Source organism: Bacillus rossius, chromosome 1 (genome assembly GCF_032445375.1).
Source record: "Bacillus rossius redtenbacheri isolate Brsri chromosome 1, Brsri_v3, whole genome shotgun sequence".
NCBI lineage: Eukaryota > Metazoa > Arthropoda > Insecta > Phasmatodea > Bacillidae > Bacillus > Bacillus rossius.
The window spans coordinates 116904667-116921477 of record NC_086330.1 but is presented as its reverse complement, the minus strand read 5'-3'; the positions used below and the strand labels follow the sequence as shown (position 1 = coordinate 116921477).

Here is a 16811-nt window from a genome sequence, read left to right as displayed (position 1 = left end):
ACAAGATTATTTATATTTTATTACTTTTTAAGTTACAAATATTAATATACACTCTAGTGACAGTAAAGTGTTTACATGTAGACCAACACATTTAGAGAAAAAAAGACAAAAATTTAATACCACTACTGCGATTCAGTATGAAGAGAGACAAATGAAGTACATTAATAAACCCAAAAATGGTAAGTGTGAACATTTGTAGTTACTTTCCCTGTTATTTTTAATTCATACGGTTTTTTTAGTTTTTTATTTCCAAATTTGTGTATGTGAATGTGAAAAAGCAATTTTAAACCACTACTTAACAGTTGACATTTTCAGGTATAGATACTTTTCATGTTACCCTATTTTATTTGATCAGTTATCGTTTGCTCTTGTGAACATGTGCACGCTGTGATTACTAATTCTTCAGACTCCTGACGTCATGAATCAATTCACGATCGAATCAGACCGGACGCGTGGCAGGTTCTCTCATCTCGTTCTCTCTGCATTTTTGTTCTTCCGAATCTTTCAAGGTACCGGCTCTCAAAGAGCCGTTTCTTTACATCGCGAACGAATCGCAAGATTTCGTTCTCTCAAAGATTCGTTCTTTTTGAATGAATCTTTCACAAACGACCCATCACTATCGTTTTGGTTTTTTAGTCATCTACTGAACAGCGACTGAGGTGGTTAGTTGAGTAGGTGGCTCAAAACTTAATTATGAAGATTTAAAGAGTAAATTTCGCAGCTGTAGTCCGGGCGTCACCGGTTTATAATCAACCTTATTTTCGTTTTTTTGGACAATTAGAATTTAGTGACTACAGTTGTCTGTACCTACTCGCCCAAAACAGGACTTAGTAAAATTTGTCATTGTTTCCGAGGACATTGTCCTTCGGCATTGTACCGAAAGTTGAGTGCAACTGCGGGACTTAACTTTGAACTGTTTTAATATTCAATTTTCGGCCAGTCAGCGTGTGATTCAAATTAATGAAGCTTATTTGTTGTGGGAAAGGAAAATACTATTTCAACTTGTAAATGTTGTGGTCGCAAGATGGCGGCAAATGTCTCATGAATTCGTAAGGTATAAGTAAATAAACAGTAAAAAACATTTTGTGTACGAGAGACATCATTAAAATTCAACAATTGCCCATAACTAATATTCTGAGGGAAACATAACCTCACTTTTTCAGCATCCTAGTATGCAAGTGTATCCTGTGAGTTACCCTTCGAAGACCAAAACGTAAAATATCTGAGCTGGTCTTTGGAGTGTAACAAGCAGATGATGGAGCATTTTGTGCCTGAAAAGAGAATAGGAGAAGGGGTGATCTTCCCAGATTATGAGGGAGAGATAAGGGCTTAAAAGCGAAAATGCAGGTGGCTGCATGCAAGGGCCAAGAAGCTAGAAGGGGAGGAACTAAAAGCAAAGAAGTAGCTGGGGAAAGAACTGGGGAAGAAGATAAGGGAAGCAAGCAATGCTTACATGGAAAGGCTGATGGAGGAGAGAGGAAGGGAAATTAGGCAGATCTGTATTGCTATGTCACAGAGTAAAGGGGGAGGAGGGCCTACTGGTACAGACAGGGGGAGAGGAGCAGGAGTATGAGGGGGAACTGGAGAAGTCACGATTCCTGCAGGAGCAATATCTACCTGTTTTTTGTGGAGGGAGAAGTATGGTATGGAGCACAGGGTGAGAAGCAAAGAGGGCAGGCTGGTAATAAAGATGGAGGGTGTGATAAGGGACCAAGGTAATTAGGTTCACAAGGAAAAGTAAGGTTGCTAAGCAAGTATATTGTTGGAAGGAGCAGGAGATTCAGGAGGCACAGGACTACAGGGTGACCTGGGTTGGGTAAAGCAGGTGCAGAGGGTAGTAAAGAAGGGGAGAGAGGGGTGGGGCTGATTAGCAGAACTCCTAAGAGGGCAGGAAGGAAAGTAAAAGAAAAAATGTATTCCACATTAGTGAGGCCAATGATGGAATATGCTGCAGCAAAAAGGGTGATGAGTATGTGGAGGAGAAGGGAAAGTGGAGGGGAGATGCATAGACCATCGGTTTTGATGAAGGAGCTAGGGTGGAACACTTTGCAAAGGAGGAGGAAAGTGGGATAAAATTGTTACTTCATGGCTTTTCCATAAATAAAATTAAAAACATTCAGAAAACACTTTTTTTCAAATACTAACAATGTTCCTCTAGAAAACCTGAAAACAGTGTTTCCAAATTCCAACTGGTTTGTGAGAAATCACCATTTATAGCTTACTTTAAAATACCTGTGGATTGTGTGGCAGCTGCCATTTTTTGCAGTGTTCCTCTAGTAAACCTGAAAACAGTGTTTCTAAATTCCAACTGGTTTGTGAGAAATCACCATTTATAGCTTACTTTAAAATACCTGCGGATTGTGTGGCAGCTGCCATTTTTTGCTTTCTGTGTGGGTCTAAATATGTATGTTCTGGAGAACTTTAGTTACATCATGAGAATAGTTGATTAGGTTGATTAGCTAACTTTAAAAATACCGTAAACTGGGGATACTTTGAACATGGGGGAAACTTTGAACACTTTTTCCGTAATTGATATTGACGTCTATAGAAAGTTTTCCTGTCTAATTCACAGGTAATGTTATGTGGGTATGTTTTTTGTACTATATTTAAGTGTTTTGGTACAACTGGCCAACAGAGTTTTGTACTCATATCTCTTTGGTGGATATTCAAAAAGGTTGCTAATTTTCACTAAAATTATTATTTGGGACAACTTTAATCTCTAAAAAGGTTAGTATATAAGTTAACCACATTATTTATTGGTTTTCTAGTTTACAAAGATGTTGGTAATATATTTTACTCATGAACAGTGCATTGATTTGGAATGTTTGCAGGTTATGTTCAATAACTACAAATTTTAAATTTTCTAACCTAAAATGGGGTAACTTTGAACATGTTCAAAGTTCCCCCCAAGCCGAATAAATTATTTCATTCATTCCCTCTTCGCTATTTATGCTGTTTTACTATTCAGTTATGATACTTTGTTGTTAAAATGTTATTTTTGCTGTGTTATATGAGTCTGTATTTGTTTTGTTTGACAGATAATGCCAAGAAAATATTTTCGTAGGATAGATGCATGTGCATACCAGAATTATTCCACACAAAATCTGGATGAAGCTCTGAAGAATGTGTTGCAAGGGAAAATTACATTAAGAAAAGCTATAGCCCGTCCCACTCTTAGATTGCAGTACACTGCTAATGGCGCGCGCTGTTGCCAAATCTCTAACACATTACGAATTTCAGGCGATGTGCATCTTTGTAATTTGGATCGAACAAGAAGCATTTTAAGAAATCATATCGTAATTTATAATATTTTATACTATTACACATATAAGTTTGTAATAATGCCACTTCTATGTAAATTTCAAATAAAAACTACCTATTGCAGACGAAAATTTCTTATTGTTTTCTTTTATGTTCTAAAAATCCCATATATATACACACACACACACACACACACACACACACACAGGGTGTATCAAAATTCATGTTACAACGCTTGAGGGTATAAAGCTCTTATTATTTGCAACCATTTTTGCCAATAAACATGTTGCCGGAAACACGTAGTTAAGGCCCTGTAGCCCCAGAAAGAGTCAGCGTAGGCAACCCGTTGTAGTGTGTTATGCTGTGGATGTGCGGGCGTTCGAGTAGAGAAATAACCTTTTAAAACGTGGCACAGATTTTAATTTCACTCTGAAATCAATCACAGCTTCGGCTTTGTTTCACAACATTGAAATTGTTGCATACGTTTTAACAACGTGACAGCCTAAAGCAACGGCTCAAAAACACGCCCACCTTGAGCGACACAGAGGTGGCAACGACGAATCATGTTTTCACGGATACGCTGGAGCATGTGTGGAGTCGACCTTATGATTTCGAATGCTTCAATGATTCGCTGTGTAAGCTCTTCTACCGTTTCTACTGGCGTAGCGTAGATAAGCCCTTTTACGTAACCCCACAGAAAGAAATCTAACGGGGTTAGGTCCGTTGACCTTGGCGGCCATGCGACAGGGCCCGCTCGTCCAATCCATCGGTTTGGAAATGTTTGGTTTAAATACTCTCGCACTTGCAGGGAAAAATGAGGTGGTGCCTCGTCATGTTGGTACCACATCACACGTCGGACATGCAATGGAACCTCTTCAAGAAGACCTGGTAGTTCGTTCTGAAGGAAGTGGCGGTATCCAGCGCCGGTAAGTCGTGGCGGAATAAAAAAAGGCCCGATGAGTACGCCATCAACAATACCGGCCCACACATTAACTGAAAAACGTTCCTGGCGAGCTGTAACACACGTTGCATGCGGATTGACATCATTCCAAAAATGACTGTTGTGCGAATTGAGAATAGCGTCTTGAGTGATCTTGGCTTCATCGCTGAATAAAACCGCTAACTCGGGGTTCCTCAATACTCTTTGAATGTACCAATGAGAAAAGGTCATGCGAAGAGGATAGTCCGCCGGACCCATGTGTTGCACTTTTTGAAGGTGGTACGGGTACAAGAGTTGCTCATGAAGAACTCGCCAAACAGCCATTTTGTCAGCGTCCATATCGGAACCTTCTGCCCTTGTGCTTGTATCCGGACTCTCCTCAAATCTCTGAAATACATCTTCTTCAAAACTGGGAGTACGAACCCTGCGTGGAGCACCAGCATTTGGTCTTGTGACGGCACATGTACACTAGGCGCAATATAACTCCGAGCTTGAGCTACGTCACACATGAGGAGTGTTGACTGCAGCACGTGTGGGGGGGTCGGGTGGATGAGGAGGGGGTATAAGCAGATACGGCGACCTTGCACAGTAGGTAGAGAAAAGCAGAAAACATTGACCACTTACCACTGACGTTCCTAGCACTACCTCAGTTCTTCAACGCCACTGACTTTTCCATCCGAAGAGTCTGATGTGTAAATGTTACTGCTGTCACTGTTTGCATCACCTAACTGAACAATCACTTTATCAATTTCAATGTCAAAACGCACATCCTTATCCCAGTATTCGTTCTCGAGTGTCTTGACGTGATTGCAAATCGGTATCCAATCTTCTGGACCCATTCGGTTAAATATTTCCTCACAAAGTTTTTTTACATTTGCCAAATTGCAAGTAACATTTTTTGAAGCGACTTCTCCTTTAACTTTAGCCCATATGCTTTCTATCAGATTCAAATCCGGATGATAAGGTGGCAGACGAAGTAATGTGTGGCCACTATTTACCAATAGTCTGTCTGCGGAGTACTGCACTTGCGAAGGATGTACTTCTTTATGAGGTTATACAAGTTTGGTTTAAGCATGTCGCTAGTAAAGGAAATATTCTGCTTACATAACCACTGCTGCATTTCCAATTTTGTCCAGCTGGAGGTAGGCGTTTTATTTATTTTTACATTGTGATAGGGAGCATTATCTATCACAACAACACTGTTTGGTGGAAGATTTTGTATTAATTGTTCGTTGAGCCATTTTTCATATTGTTTGTACAGTCGTGCGAGACACACCCGTCGCATTAGCTGTTCTCAGCTGTGCTTTCTCTAGTGAAATGGAGGATTCCTGAAATCACGCTTCATTTTCCATAAACTGCAGAACGTTATAGACGATTTCCCGCGCCTGCGAGTGCAGTTTTTTACTCTTAACTTTTGACAACACTGGAGGCATTTTATGTATAAAGTTGTACTTTACTGAAGTACTGCACTACATATGTAACACTGGCTCTGAACAAAAGTAATACACTACATGCATACAAACCTCAGATCCAAACTGTAAACGAAAACGTTTAGTAAGTACCACGGATGTGTTAACGAATGTATTCGTCGGATTTCACCGAAGGACTAAGTTTTCACTCTGTGCAGTAGCGTGTAGCCCCTGTTATCAAGTTACGCATTATCTCTCACTGCCACGCCACGTCTGCCTTCTCCAGTGTCGGGACTCACATACACACAACGATTTTCTAACCATCACCCAGGCTCGGAGTTATGTTGCGTCTACTGTACCCGTATCACGCATTCGCTGAGTAAGTCTTGCAAACATGGTGTGAGCTGGAATCCTACGACCCGGATATCGTTCTTCGTACAGACGACGGGCGGCTCGTCCATTTTGTCTAGCTTCCCCGTAAACAAGCAGCATGTCCGTGTACTTACTAAACGTGTACTCTATTGAGCTCCACTAAAACGTCGCCCTTTTCAGAACCACAGCGAAAGAAATGACACCACGAGTTTGCTTGTACGACAGAACAGTCAACGACAGACCACCAGTGATATCAAAACACACTGCGAGACTGCGATGTCATGCTGCGCAGTGCTATGGCACGGCATGAATGGAAGAAAAGAGGTGAGGGCGCTACCAACAAAAGTAAAAAGGGGCGGGGGTCAGCATTCAACATTGTACAGTCCTCTCGAGCGCTGCCCGGCGTCGTAAACACGTAATTCACCACACCATCGTCTGTCTCGCACAAAGCCCAACGGGTTGCCTACGCTGACTCTTTCTGGGGCTACAGGGGCTTAACTACACGTTTCCGGCAACATGTTTATTGGCAAAAATGGTTGCAAATAATAAGAGCTTTCTACCCTCAAGCATTGTAACATGAATTTTGATACACCCTGTGTGTGTGTGTGTGTGTGTGTGTATATATAAAATCACATTTTCATGGGCCCAATATGCCGTATTTTTGGTCAAGTCATGTCCAAAATGATAAATAAAATACGGTAATGGAAATTCTCGGTCGAGTAGTTATGGGAAAAATCCGAACAATTATGTCGAAATGGGGAAGATTTTTTGAAAAACAGAAAAATCGCAACAACTCCCATAATATGAATAATATCGCATCCTTTTTAATGTATGATAACTCGGAGTACCTAATGCCAAAAAGTGTTTTCTAAATAAATTTTTGATATGACCAGCCATAACTGCATGGGTTCGAAAATTATTTTCACCTGACAAAAAAAACTTAACTGCCTTAGTAGACACCTTATCAAATCTGTTTAAATTGTTTGTAAATATAATAATTATTTTCCAAAATTTTGTCAAAAACAATGTTTGATAAGATGCTTGGTGTTGAGAAGGATAGAAAAATAATTCAAAATTTTGTACCATCATCGCTATTAAATTCCTTCGTATTTATTTGATACATTTTACATATTATGTTCAAGATTTGATTAAAATATATTTTGTAACATATGGGTTTCAGGATATAAAAATCCCTTTTTGTTTCAATGTAAAGAAATATAATCATCAAAATCTTCCTGCGCCTTTAGGCTGTGCCGATAAGGAATTTTTTTTTAACTTTAACTTACAACAAGAATCTGTTCACACACATTTCATTCATAGGAATTTATACGATAAATGTAACGTTAACTTGATTAATAAATTAATAACATCACATACCTTTTAATCACAATCGCTAACGCTGACCAATGTTGATACCCCTTCCATAAGAGTAGCACAGAGCTGACCAGAAGAATGGTAAGCTTCTTTAATTGCATTGCACACACTCATATTTTTTTGAAAAATACTCAAATACATTCAACACAAACTTGCGCTCCCTCCCGCGTAGCCTACCAATATAATTTCTTTTCAGTGTTCTAACTTCCATATTTTATATGTACGTAATAAAAATAAATGTAGAAAATAAAATCACGTATGTTAATATATAATTTGTTTGTCAAAATTATAACTGTAACGAGTCACCGGACACAACGCGTTGCTTCGTCGCGAGACGCGATACTAACTGGCAGGCTGGTTTTCAGAAATGTGTGTCTAAGGAAATACATGGTTGACTAAGGAAGCCATGTATTTGAAATTGCTTGCAGGACAGAACCCCACTTATCTAAACACACGACCCTGTTTCCTCTTACGACGGCAGCTTGTGAGAGAAACCTCTATTGCAGCGCGCTCTTGTACTGATAAGACACATCTTTAACAGCTATTTCCACGGAAACTGTAGAAGCAATTGAGATGGAGCTGCTTTTAAAAACTAATTCAATTCATTGTGAAAATTTTTCATGGTTTCGTCCCCCATCTATCTTTAATAGAAAAAAAGGTTTCCGCTGGTCAAATTTTTGATGTGTCAGTTTGTGAGAAATATATATATATTAAAAAAATTATTTAATGAAACCTGTATAGTTTATGTCTTAACATTTGTTCGGTGGTGTCCTAAGGCATTAATTTATTAATAAAAAAAATCTGAATGAAATACACATGTAGGTAATTTTTTTATTATGTGAAACATCTCGGAATACTTCAAAACAGTTTGCAGTGAATAAGTTATGTTTTTTAATTTTTTCAGACACTTAAAAGATTGTTAAGTATTCAAAATAAGCATTGACTGATGCGTATTTCGATGCTATACAATATGAAAAAAAGCTTGGTCCAAAAATTAAAATTTTAATTTCGTTTGATATTTGGCAACAATGCACGAAGAAACAAGGACAGCGCTAGCGGCAATTGGCGTGTGATAGAGAGAGAGAGAATGTGCCCATTTACTTCCACACTGCAATCTAAGAGTGGGATGCTCTATAGTAAGCAATTTTCTATTCCATTGGGAACCCTAAGCCATAAGGTAATAAATAAACACACAAATAGCATTGGATGACCATTAGTATTTTCTGCCGATGAAGAAAATAGTTTTGTTGACCACTTGATAAAGGCTGCTGAATGGGGATTTTCGTTTAACACATTAGACCTAAGAATGATGGCTAGCGCATATTTAAACATTAAAGGCCGCACAGTACCCTGTTTTAAGAATAACATTCCGAGTACTGATTGGGCCTTAGCCTTTCTGAACAGGCACAGAGCCAAAATATCCAGACGTATGGGTCGAAACATCGGCATAAGTAGGGCTTCCTTGTCTGCTGAAACAGTAAAGCAGTACTTTGACAATCTGACTGCTACACTATTAAATGATGATGGTACTGAAGTCTCGCCAACAAACATATTCAACTATGACGAGACTAATTTGTCTGATGACCCTGGCCAAAAGAAATGCATTTTTAAGAGAGGGGTCAAATATACAGATCGAGTTCGAAGCAGTACCAAAAGCTCAATATCCATTATGTTCTGTGGTTCAGCATGTGGTTCTATGTTGCCTGTATATGTTGTCTATAAGGCAGAGCACATATGGTCCACTTGTACAGAAGGTGGTCCACCAAACACTCAATATAATCGCAGCAAGAGTGGCTGGTTCGATATTGTTACTTTCAGTGACTGGTTTGAGACAGTGTTCGTTCCACACGTGAAGAACATTCCAGGGAAAAAAGTCTTGATAGGTGACAACCTGAGCAGCCATTTCAGCGAACGTGTTCTGAAGCTGGCACAAGAAAATGATATTGCCTTCACCTGTCTACCAGCAAATGGTAATCACCTGCTGCAACCTCTCGATGTTGCATTTTATGGCCTATTGAAACGGTACTGGAAAAATGTGCTGGACTTTTGGAAGTCATCATCAAAAAAGAAATCCCAAACACTCAGTAAAGATCAGTTTCCACGATTACTTACCAAACTGTATGAGAAACTATACTCTAGTGTGGCTGATACTAGTAATAATTTGACTGCAGGGTTCAGAAAATGTGGAATAAACCCTCTGAATCCTACCATGGTAATGGCAAGACTACCTGATGGAATTTGTGACCAGTCTACAGAAAAGGAACTTGCGCCCAATGCAGTTGTGTCAGAGGCAGTAGTCAGCATGCTCAAGGAAATGAGAGGAGTTGATGAGCCAGTGCGAAGACAGAGGAAAAGAAGAATTAATGCTGTACCAGGAAAACGTATCTCTACATATCATATGATGATGAGCATGAGTATGGGATGGAAATTTTGAATGGTTCCTCAGACAATGTTCTAGTAGAAGAGGCTTTAGTTTGGTAAAGTTTCAAGTAAAGAAATCCGTAAAACATTATGTTGGTAAGAATATAAATGTGCCTCAAGATAATGTTGGATCAACATGTGATGTAAAGTTTCTTCGGCACAGTCATAAAATGGCACTGAAGTTTTATTGGCCCAATGTAGCTGATGAGGGAACAGTTTGCAAGGAAGACATAGTGACGTCATTGAGTGCTCCAAGGGTTGATAGATGAGAATTTCTAATTTTCAGTGAGAATGAGCTAGATTTGTATCTAAAAACACTTCAGTAGATGCAGTTATGTGGTTTCAAAAGCTCTGCAAAGTTGAAATTTCTGGACTAAGATAATCTGATATAAAAATTAGTAGTTTCTAAAAATTTACAAACAAAATTTGTGTGTTGTTGTGCTTTAAATTTAATGTTATGACATTATAAAAACATAATTTATTAATTTACTTAGTTTGTGAAACCTAGCAGGTGTTCAAAGTTGACTGTTAGCAATATTAGTTTGAATGCCAGTATAAAATAATGGTTGTTGAATGTTACCCTAATTGCAGGGAAACATTGAACACTGCATTTTTATTTAATTTTAATAGTAATTTTTTTTTATCTGACCAACTAAACTATGGTATCATTTTGGCTTCATGGTCCCCCTATTTTGGTGAACAAATTTCTATTTATACATTGTACATATAAATTCTACTTAATAAAAAAGTCAAAAAGTGTTCAAAGTATCCCCAGTTTACATATATTTTTAATTTTTGCTTAGGAATTACCAATTTAAGATGTAGTTATCTTGACCTAACCAAACACTCATAGAATTTGACAGTACAGTACACTCCCGATTATCCGCGAAATTAAATGGCAGGGCCACCGCGGATAGTGAAAGTCGCGGATAATCCGCAAAGGAGCCGAAAATGGGAAACAAAAAAGGAAACATTAATTTCAACTTAAAAATCTAAATATTTATGTACAGTAAAAGTTACAATTAATAGTAAAAAATTTTAAATGATGCTAAAATTGTAATATTTTACTGAATAATTAACATAAAATACATTTCAGTAATGTAAACATAAAAGTGCTCAACAATTTACTAGAAACAAAGTGTGACAGAGACAAAAATAGAAACGCATGCCAGCCTACTGCAAGAGTACCGAGAATGTCTGTGGCGTTTTACTGTATACTGCACACAATACACTCGTCAGTAGAGTTCAAATTTGCTCACTTGTAATAAAATACAGATTTACATATTTTATGTATTTTTTCGTAGCATGCGCGGATAATCCGCACTGCGGATCATTCGCCAGCGGATAATAGGGAGTTTACTGTATTTTTAATGTAGCTAACTTATCCTTATCAACCATTCACACTATTTTAAAGCATTTTCAAATCTAGCTCGAAAATTCTGTAATTTCTCTGTCACTAAGTTTATGAATGATGATATGGACCTCGTTTCAAGCATTTTTATCCTATATGTACTATCAAAGTTTGTGTACACAATGTTTTAAGTATTTTTAATGTAGCTAACTTAACCATTCTCACAAAATGACTAAGTTCTTCAAAACATACACACACAGAGACACAGACCCACAAGGAAAGAAAAAATAAATAAACTGTTTTGGTAAATATTTACAATCGCGGTAGATGCCAAAAAAAATGCTAAAAATCCGAAAATACTTTTATTCTATGCTCTTTCACTTCCTCTTTTCAAATCAACCGGCGGAGATAAGAAATTCCAAATACTTTAGGAGATATCGAATTTTTTAATTTCATGATATGTAGAGTCGCGGTAGATGCCAAAAAAAATGTAAAAAATCCTAAAATACCTTTATCATATGCTCTTCAACTTCCTCTTTTCATTAAAAGCGGCGGAGATAAGAAATTCCAAATACTTTAGGAGATATCGAATTTTTTAATTTTGCAATACAAGACCTGTGGAACCATTCGAGCGGCGCCATTTTTGTTATTTTGCCGTGTGTTCGTGAATACGTGAATCGTGAATGCGTAATTAATAAAATGGTTGATTAGGTCAGGTCAGTTACATTATTAATACTTTCAAACTTAGCCGACATTAAAAATTTTTTTGTGAATTAATTTTAATGGATGTTTAGTTTTAAAATATTTATAATGTAACTGACCTGACCAAACAAACCCGGACAGAGGGTGAACAGTAAACTAAAATGGTCGATTAGGTCAGGTCAGTTACATTATAAATACTTTAAAACTAAGGTGATATTAAAAATAATGTGAATTAATTTTAATTATTTTTTAGTTTTAAATTATTTATAATGTAACTGACCTTACCTAACAAACCCGTAACAAAGGATGTACAGTAACAACTCACGTAAATTTTTTTGTTACTTATTACTTGCGCAACAATATCAAAATAACAAATAAGACTTTAAAATTAGAAACGTTAAAAACTCACGTAAGTTGGAGGCGGTAATTAAACACCGTTTTAAACAATAATTGAACTAAATAATCACGTATTAGTTCATTTGAATTCTGGCCTATCACGAACAATCACGTGACATCATTATCCAATAAAAAAATAGATACTCGTACGTAAACAAGAAACAATGGTGCACACACACCACAGGAATGCGCTGGTTTTGTGCTGAAATTTAAAAATTCGATATCTCCTAAAGTATTTGGAATTTCAAATCTCCGCCGCTTTTAATGAAAAGAGGAAGTTGAAGAGCATATAATAAAGGTATTTTCAGATGTTTAGCATTTTTTTTGGCATATACCGCGACTCTACATATGATGAAATTAAAAAATTCGATATCTCCTAAAGTATTTGGAATTTCTTACCTCCGCCGGTTGTTTTGAAAAGAGGAAGTGAAAGGGCACAGAATAAAAGTATTTTCAGATTTTTGGCATTTTTTTTGGCATCTACCGCGATTGTAAATATTTACCACTGTTTTTTATAACAAACCAGTAAGAAATTATAAACTCATATATCTGATTTAATAGAGGAATCTTGTTAGTGTTTGAAAAAGAATTTTCGGAATATTTAAATTTATGGAAAAGCCACGGCATATGAACCATTACTCGAAAATAGATTTTTTTTTTACAAATAAACTTCTGCAGGCTAAATCAAAAGTATAAACCAATAATGTATAAATTAAAATAAATATAAAAAAAATATTTCCATCCCACTTACACCATTTGGCTCCCCATTTCCCGTTCCTGGAAGTTTTTCACTTTGACTCCCAACTCTACTATAAATTGCCAATGCCTTAGTTTTAGCGTACACATTTGGCCCTTGAAAACTACCTTGAGATTCATGTGTAACGCAACTGTCATTGCTATCATTTCCCGTTTCCACGCCAGAATCTACCGAATTCATTACAAATTAAAAGAAAATAGATGCAAGAGTAAAACAAATGTACAAAATATTACGTTAATCAATATTTTAATCAAAACACACTTGACAGAAAAATACCAACAAGAAAATTACTTAAAACAATAAACAAACTTTTTTTTAGGTTTTTTTTCGGGATTCTCTTTTACGTTCTAGTACGTTCGATGCATCGAACAATCTAATATTTTTTGGGGCGTTAAAAGATGGCATGATACAGGTAAAGGGTCTACATAGAAGTTGTAATTACTAAAGACGTCCTTTACTTCAGAGTTTTAAAAAAATTCACGGTTTAAACTCTTATTCAATCCCCTTTCTCTCGGATACTACAAAAATCATTGACAATCATCTGGAATGGTATTAGTGTGTGAAACTGTCATAACCATTAGAAACTTAGACCCAGACTAAGGTAGTTCTTTACTTCAATTATAACATAACAAGATGCTATAAACGTTTATAATCAATGCACTTTCTAATGATGTCATACTGCCTTAGGTGGTATCAAAACCCAGGCACCAGTCCTACCTGCTGTGCACCAATCTGTCAGTGCCAGGGGCTAGAGGTGGGTTGTTACAGCAATTTTCGGTATCTGTTCCAACCTGATACTGATACAGTAATGTAACTAGATACAAGTATCTGATACTTTTGTATCAGAGCATTAGCGGTCCCAGGAAGCGACAAGGTATCAGCATTCTCGTTACAGGGTACACATCCTCCGTGCCGTCATCACCAGCGTAAAAAGGTATCGGTGTTTCTGATACATTATTCATCACGCCCGGTAATTCTCTACCTCTGTTACTCTCATGCCTGCCTGATATAGCCAGTATCAATCAGTTCAACATTCACTGCAGTTCGTCCTGGCCGTGTATTAATTACCACCATGTACATTGTTGCGGGCTGTGATGCTTTGTAGTTAGTATCTTTATAGTGAAATAAGGAATGGATAAGTGCAGGAAAAAGACTTCATTTGTGTGGAATTTTTTTACGGAAAATAATGAGTTTGCTAATTGTAATTTGTGTAAACAAAAACTGAGTTATAAATCATCATCGACTAATCTGAAGAAACATTTGAAACGTAAACATTGATATCGTATGCTCACTAATGTACGTATCTGTTTTTTTTATTTTTTATTTTTGATAAAATCGTAATCTTTTAATGTATGAAAACACTAGTTACTAAATGTTTTCGAAAAAAAAGTCCATATGTTGATTACATTGACGTCGTACCGACCATGGCCTTTAAGCCCGTGCTCCGCACCGCCAGTACCGTATCCCGTTTTCGGAGCGCGCCCCTTGCCCAGCCGGATTGAATCAGGCGAGCACCTCGGGCGTGAACCCAATAGATATAATGAAAGTTAAAGGTACGGAACCCCGGCGACTCGAACCCATAATTCAATTAAAAGAAAATCAATTAGTACGAAATTACTAATTAGCCGACATATAATAAGTGCGTCGTAGACACTCCGGGCGAGTACACCACGCACGGAGCAGACAACTAACCTCATTAACAGTCACTGCGGCCACTGGCCTTAATTAAAATGCCCGTGACTATGATCAAGTCAGAATAGGAGAAATCCCTCTAAAACAATTCGCAGTGGGACAACATGTTAGTAAATTTACAGTCGCCAACTTGATGTCACAATTTAAATAATTAAATACATTAAAACCATTGTTAAGCCTTAAGCACCCAATTACCAGGTGCTACATTTTAATTGGGCACCTGGAACATGTTTTAACTGGTAACAGAGTAAATTCAATTAAAATTTTTTTTTTGACGCCGACTCACAAAGAAGAGAAAGTTTCTCTTCCTTGCGAGGCGGCCATGTTCGGCAGTCTCCAACCACTCCGCGCCGGAAATAGACGTGTGTCCGTGGGCAGCATCCAAGTTTCTATCATTGATTATTTTTTATTCTGTACTAAATCTTTAAATTTAAAACCTTTTGTTAATTAACCACTGCCCACGTCGACTCGGCGCGTATTTTGCGGAGCCGGACCTATCCCGACCGTCTTCAGTGTGATACTGCGATACGTATCGTAGCACAGAACGTACGGTACTGTCCGACTCCAGCGAAAGTGTTTTTACTTAAGGACACCGTGCCTATGCCTGCCGGCTGCACACACGTAAGTGTTTCGCCGAATTTAGGAGCCCACTCATAGAGCCCCCCTGCACCCGTTAATGTTCGGTGCTGGCCGTCTCCAGCGAGCATCGACCCGCGTCCCGCGAGACTGCCGCGGTAACCATTAGTGTCGCGTAGTGTTATGTTTTTTCTGTGTTAATTGTGTAACAGCTAGACGTCGCCAAGTGTTGGTGAGAGTGTTTTGTAGCGGGACTAAATTAAAGGTAATTCTCACCAACTCATGTACACTAATTTTCCGGAGTCTCCCGTCCTCCACACGGCCGAGCGGCCTTCACAGTCAAGGGAGAGCCATTCAGGGTAGATTCAAGCCGTGTACCTGGCGGGGCATGCGGGGGCAGAGTACCCACGACCCAACACCAACGGCCTACCAGTCCGCTAGCCTGGCGCCCCTCCAGACAACAAGCGCACCGTGACGCCCGTAGCGCCCGTCAGGTACCCCCCGGGCTTTTCACAGAGGTCGGGTGACGGCAACATCTGTTATTAGTGTCAACTGAGAATTTATTTGCATTTTCATAGCTGTTAGGTGCACAATGATAAATATTATATCTTGTATTAATGTACTTTTTAATATTAAAATTTCATTAGTTTTAATATTGAATGAGACTGTGCACGCACTTCGCACTGAGCGTACTTTGATGTGGGACAATAACCAAACGACTCGTAACAATTTCGCTTTGCGCCTCTCCTTCAATGTCTTCCCCTGTGCTTCCTCCCCTGCATTATTTCCCTTCTTATCTGTTATTCGTTGTTCCTGCTCCCACCCCTTTCACAAGCTCCGCCCAAGGGACCGTCATTTGCGATCGGGTTCTGCGCACATTGGCCGTGGTGTTGTTCCAGGCGAATTCGAAACTGATACTAAAGTACTTGATACTTTTCAAGTGTACTCGTTTGCCGTTCCTGATGCAAGCGCGTATCAGTGACAAAGTATCGTGTTGATACTTTTCGACCCACCTCTACCAGTGGCTAAGCCAGGGGGGTGGGGGGGGGTTTAGGGGTTCAAACCCCCCCTTAGCAACAAATCTTTAATTAATTTCTTATTCATCACTCAAACAAATTTCATATTAAAATTAATAAAAATTTTTACCATTAGGATATTTAAATCTTAGTACCGAAAACTGCTAAAATAGCACTATTTTACACCTTAAAATCCTAATTTTCCCGGGGTGGACCCCCAGACCCACCGCTCTAATACGGGGGGGGGGGGGGGCGAATGCTTCTTAACACCCCCCATACACAAATCCTGGCTACGCCACTGGTCGGTGCGTGACCACAAGCAACACCATCGGAGTCTGATACTTACATGATTATTGTACAGATGTGTTAATGTGTTTGTGATAATTTGTAAAGCAAGCAGACAGCGGAAAGAGTTTACCACTATTAATTTTTTACAGGCCACAGCAAGAAAGAATAGTAGCTATGAGCTTTAATTAATTTAATGTTTTATATATCATTTCTTGCTATGTGAATGGAAGTGTCATCCCTGGAGTCACTTCTTCAA

The 16811-nt window shown here is 38.3% G+C and overlaps 1 protein-coding gene across 2 annotated transcripts in view; it reads right to left on the bottom strand.

The window, feature by feature from the left end:
• Window positions 1-13314, bottom strand: part of LOC134542970 (ankyrin repeat domain-containing protein 54) — a 41102-nt gene extending 27788 nt beyond the window's left edge. Inside the window, exon 1 of one of the 2 annotated variants that reach the window (XM_063387616.1) lies at window positions 13091-13314. In XM_063387616.1, the coding sequence (XP_063243686.1) occupies window positions 13091-13129 (39 nt within the window). In that variant the 5' untranslated portion in view covers window positions 13130-13314. Of the gene's footprint in view, window positions 1-12977 lie in introns of both variants that reach the window. The other variant, XM_063387609.1, reaches the window with a different exon arrangement.
• Between the last annotated feature and the right edge of the window lie 3497 nt (window positions 13315-16811).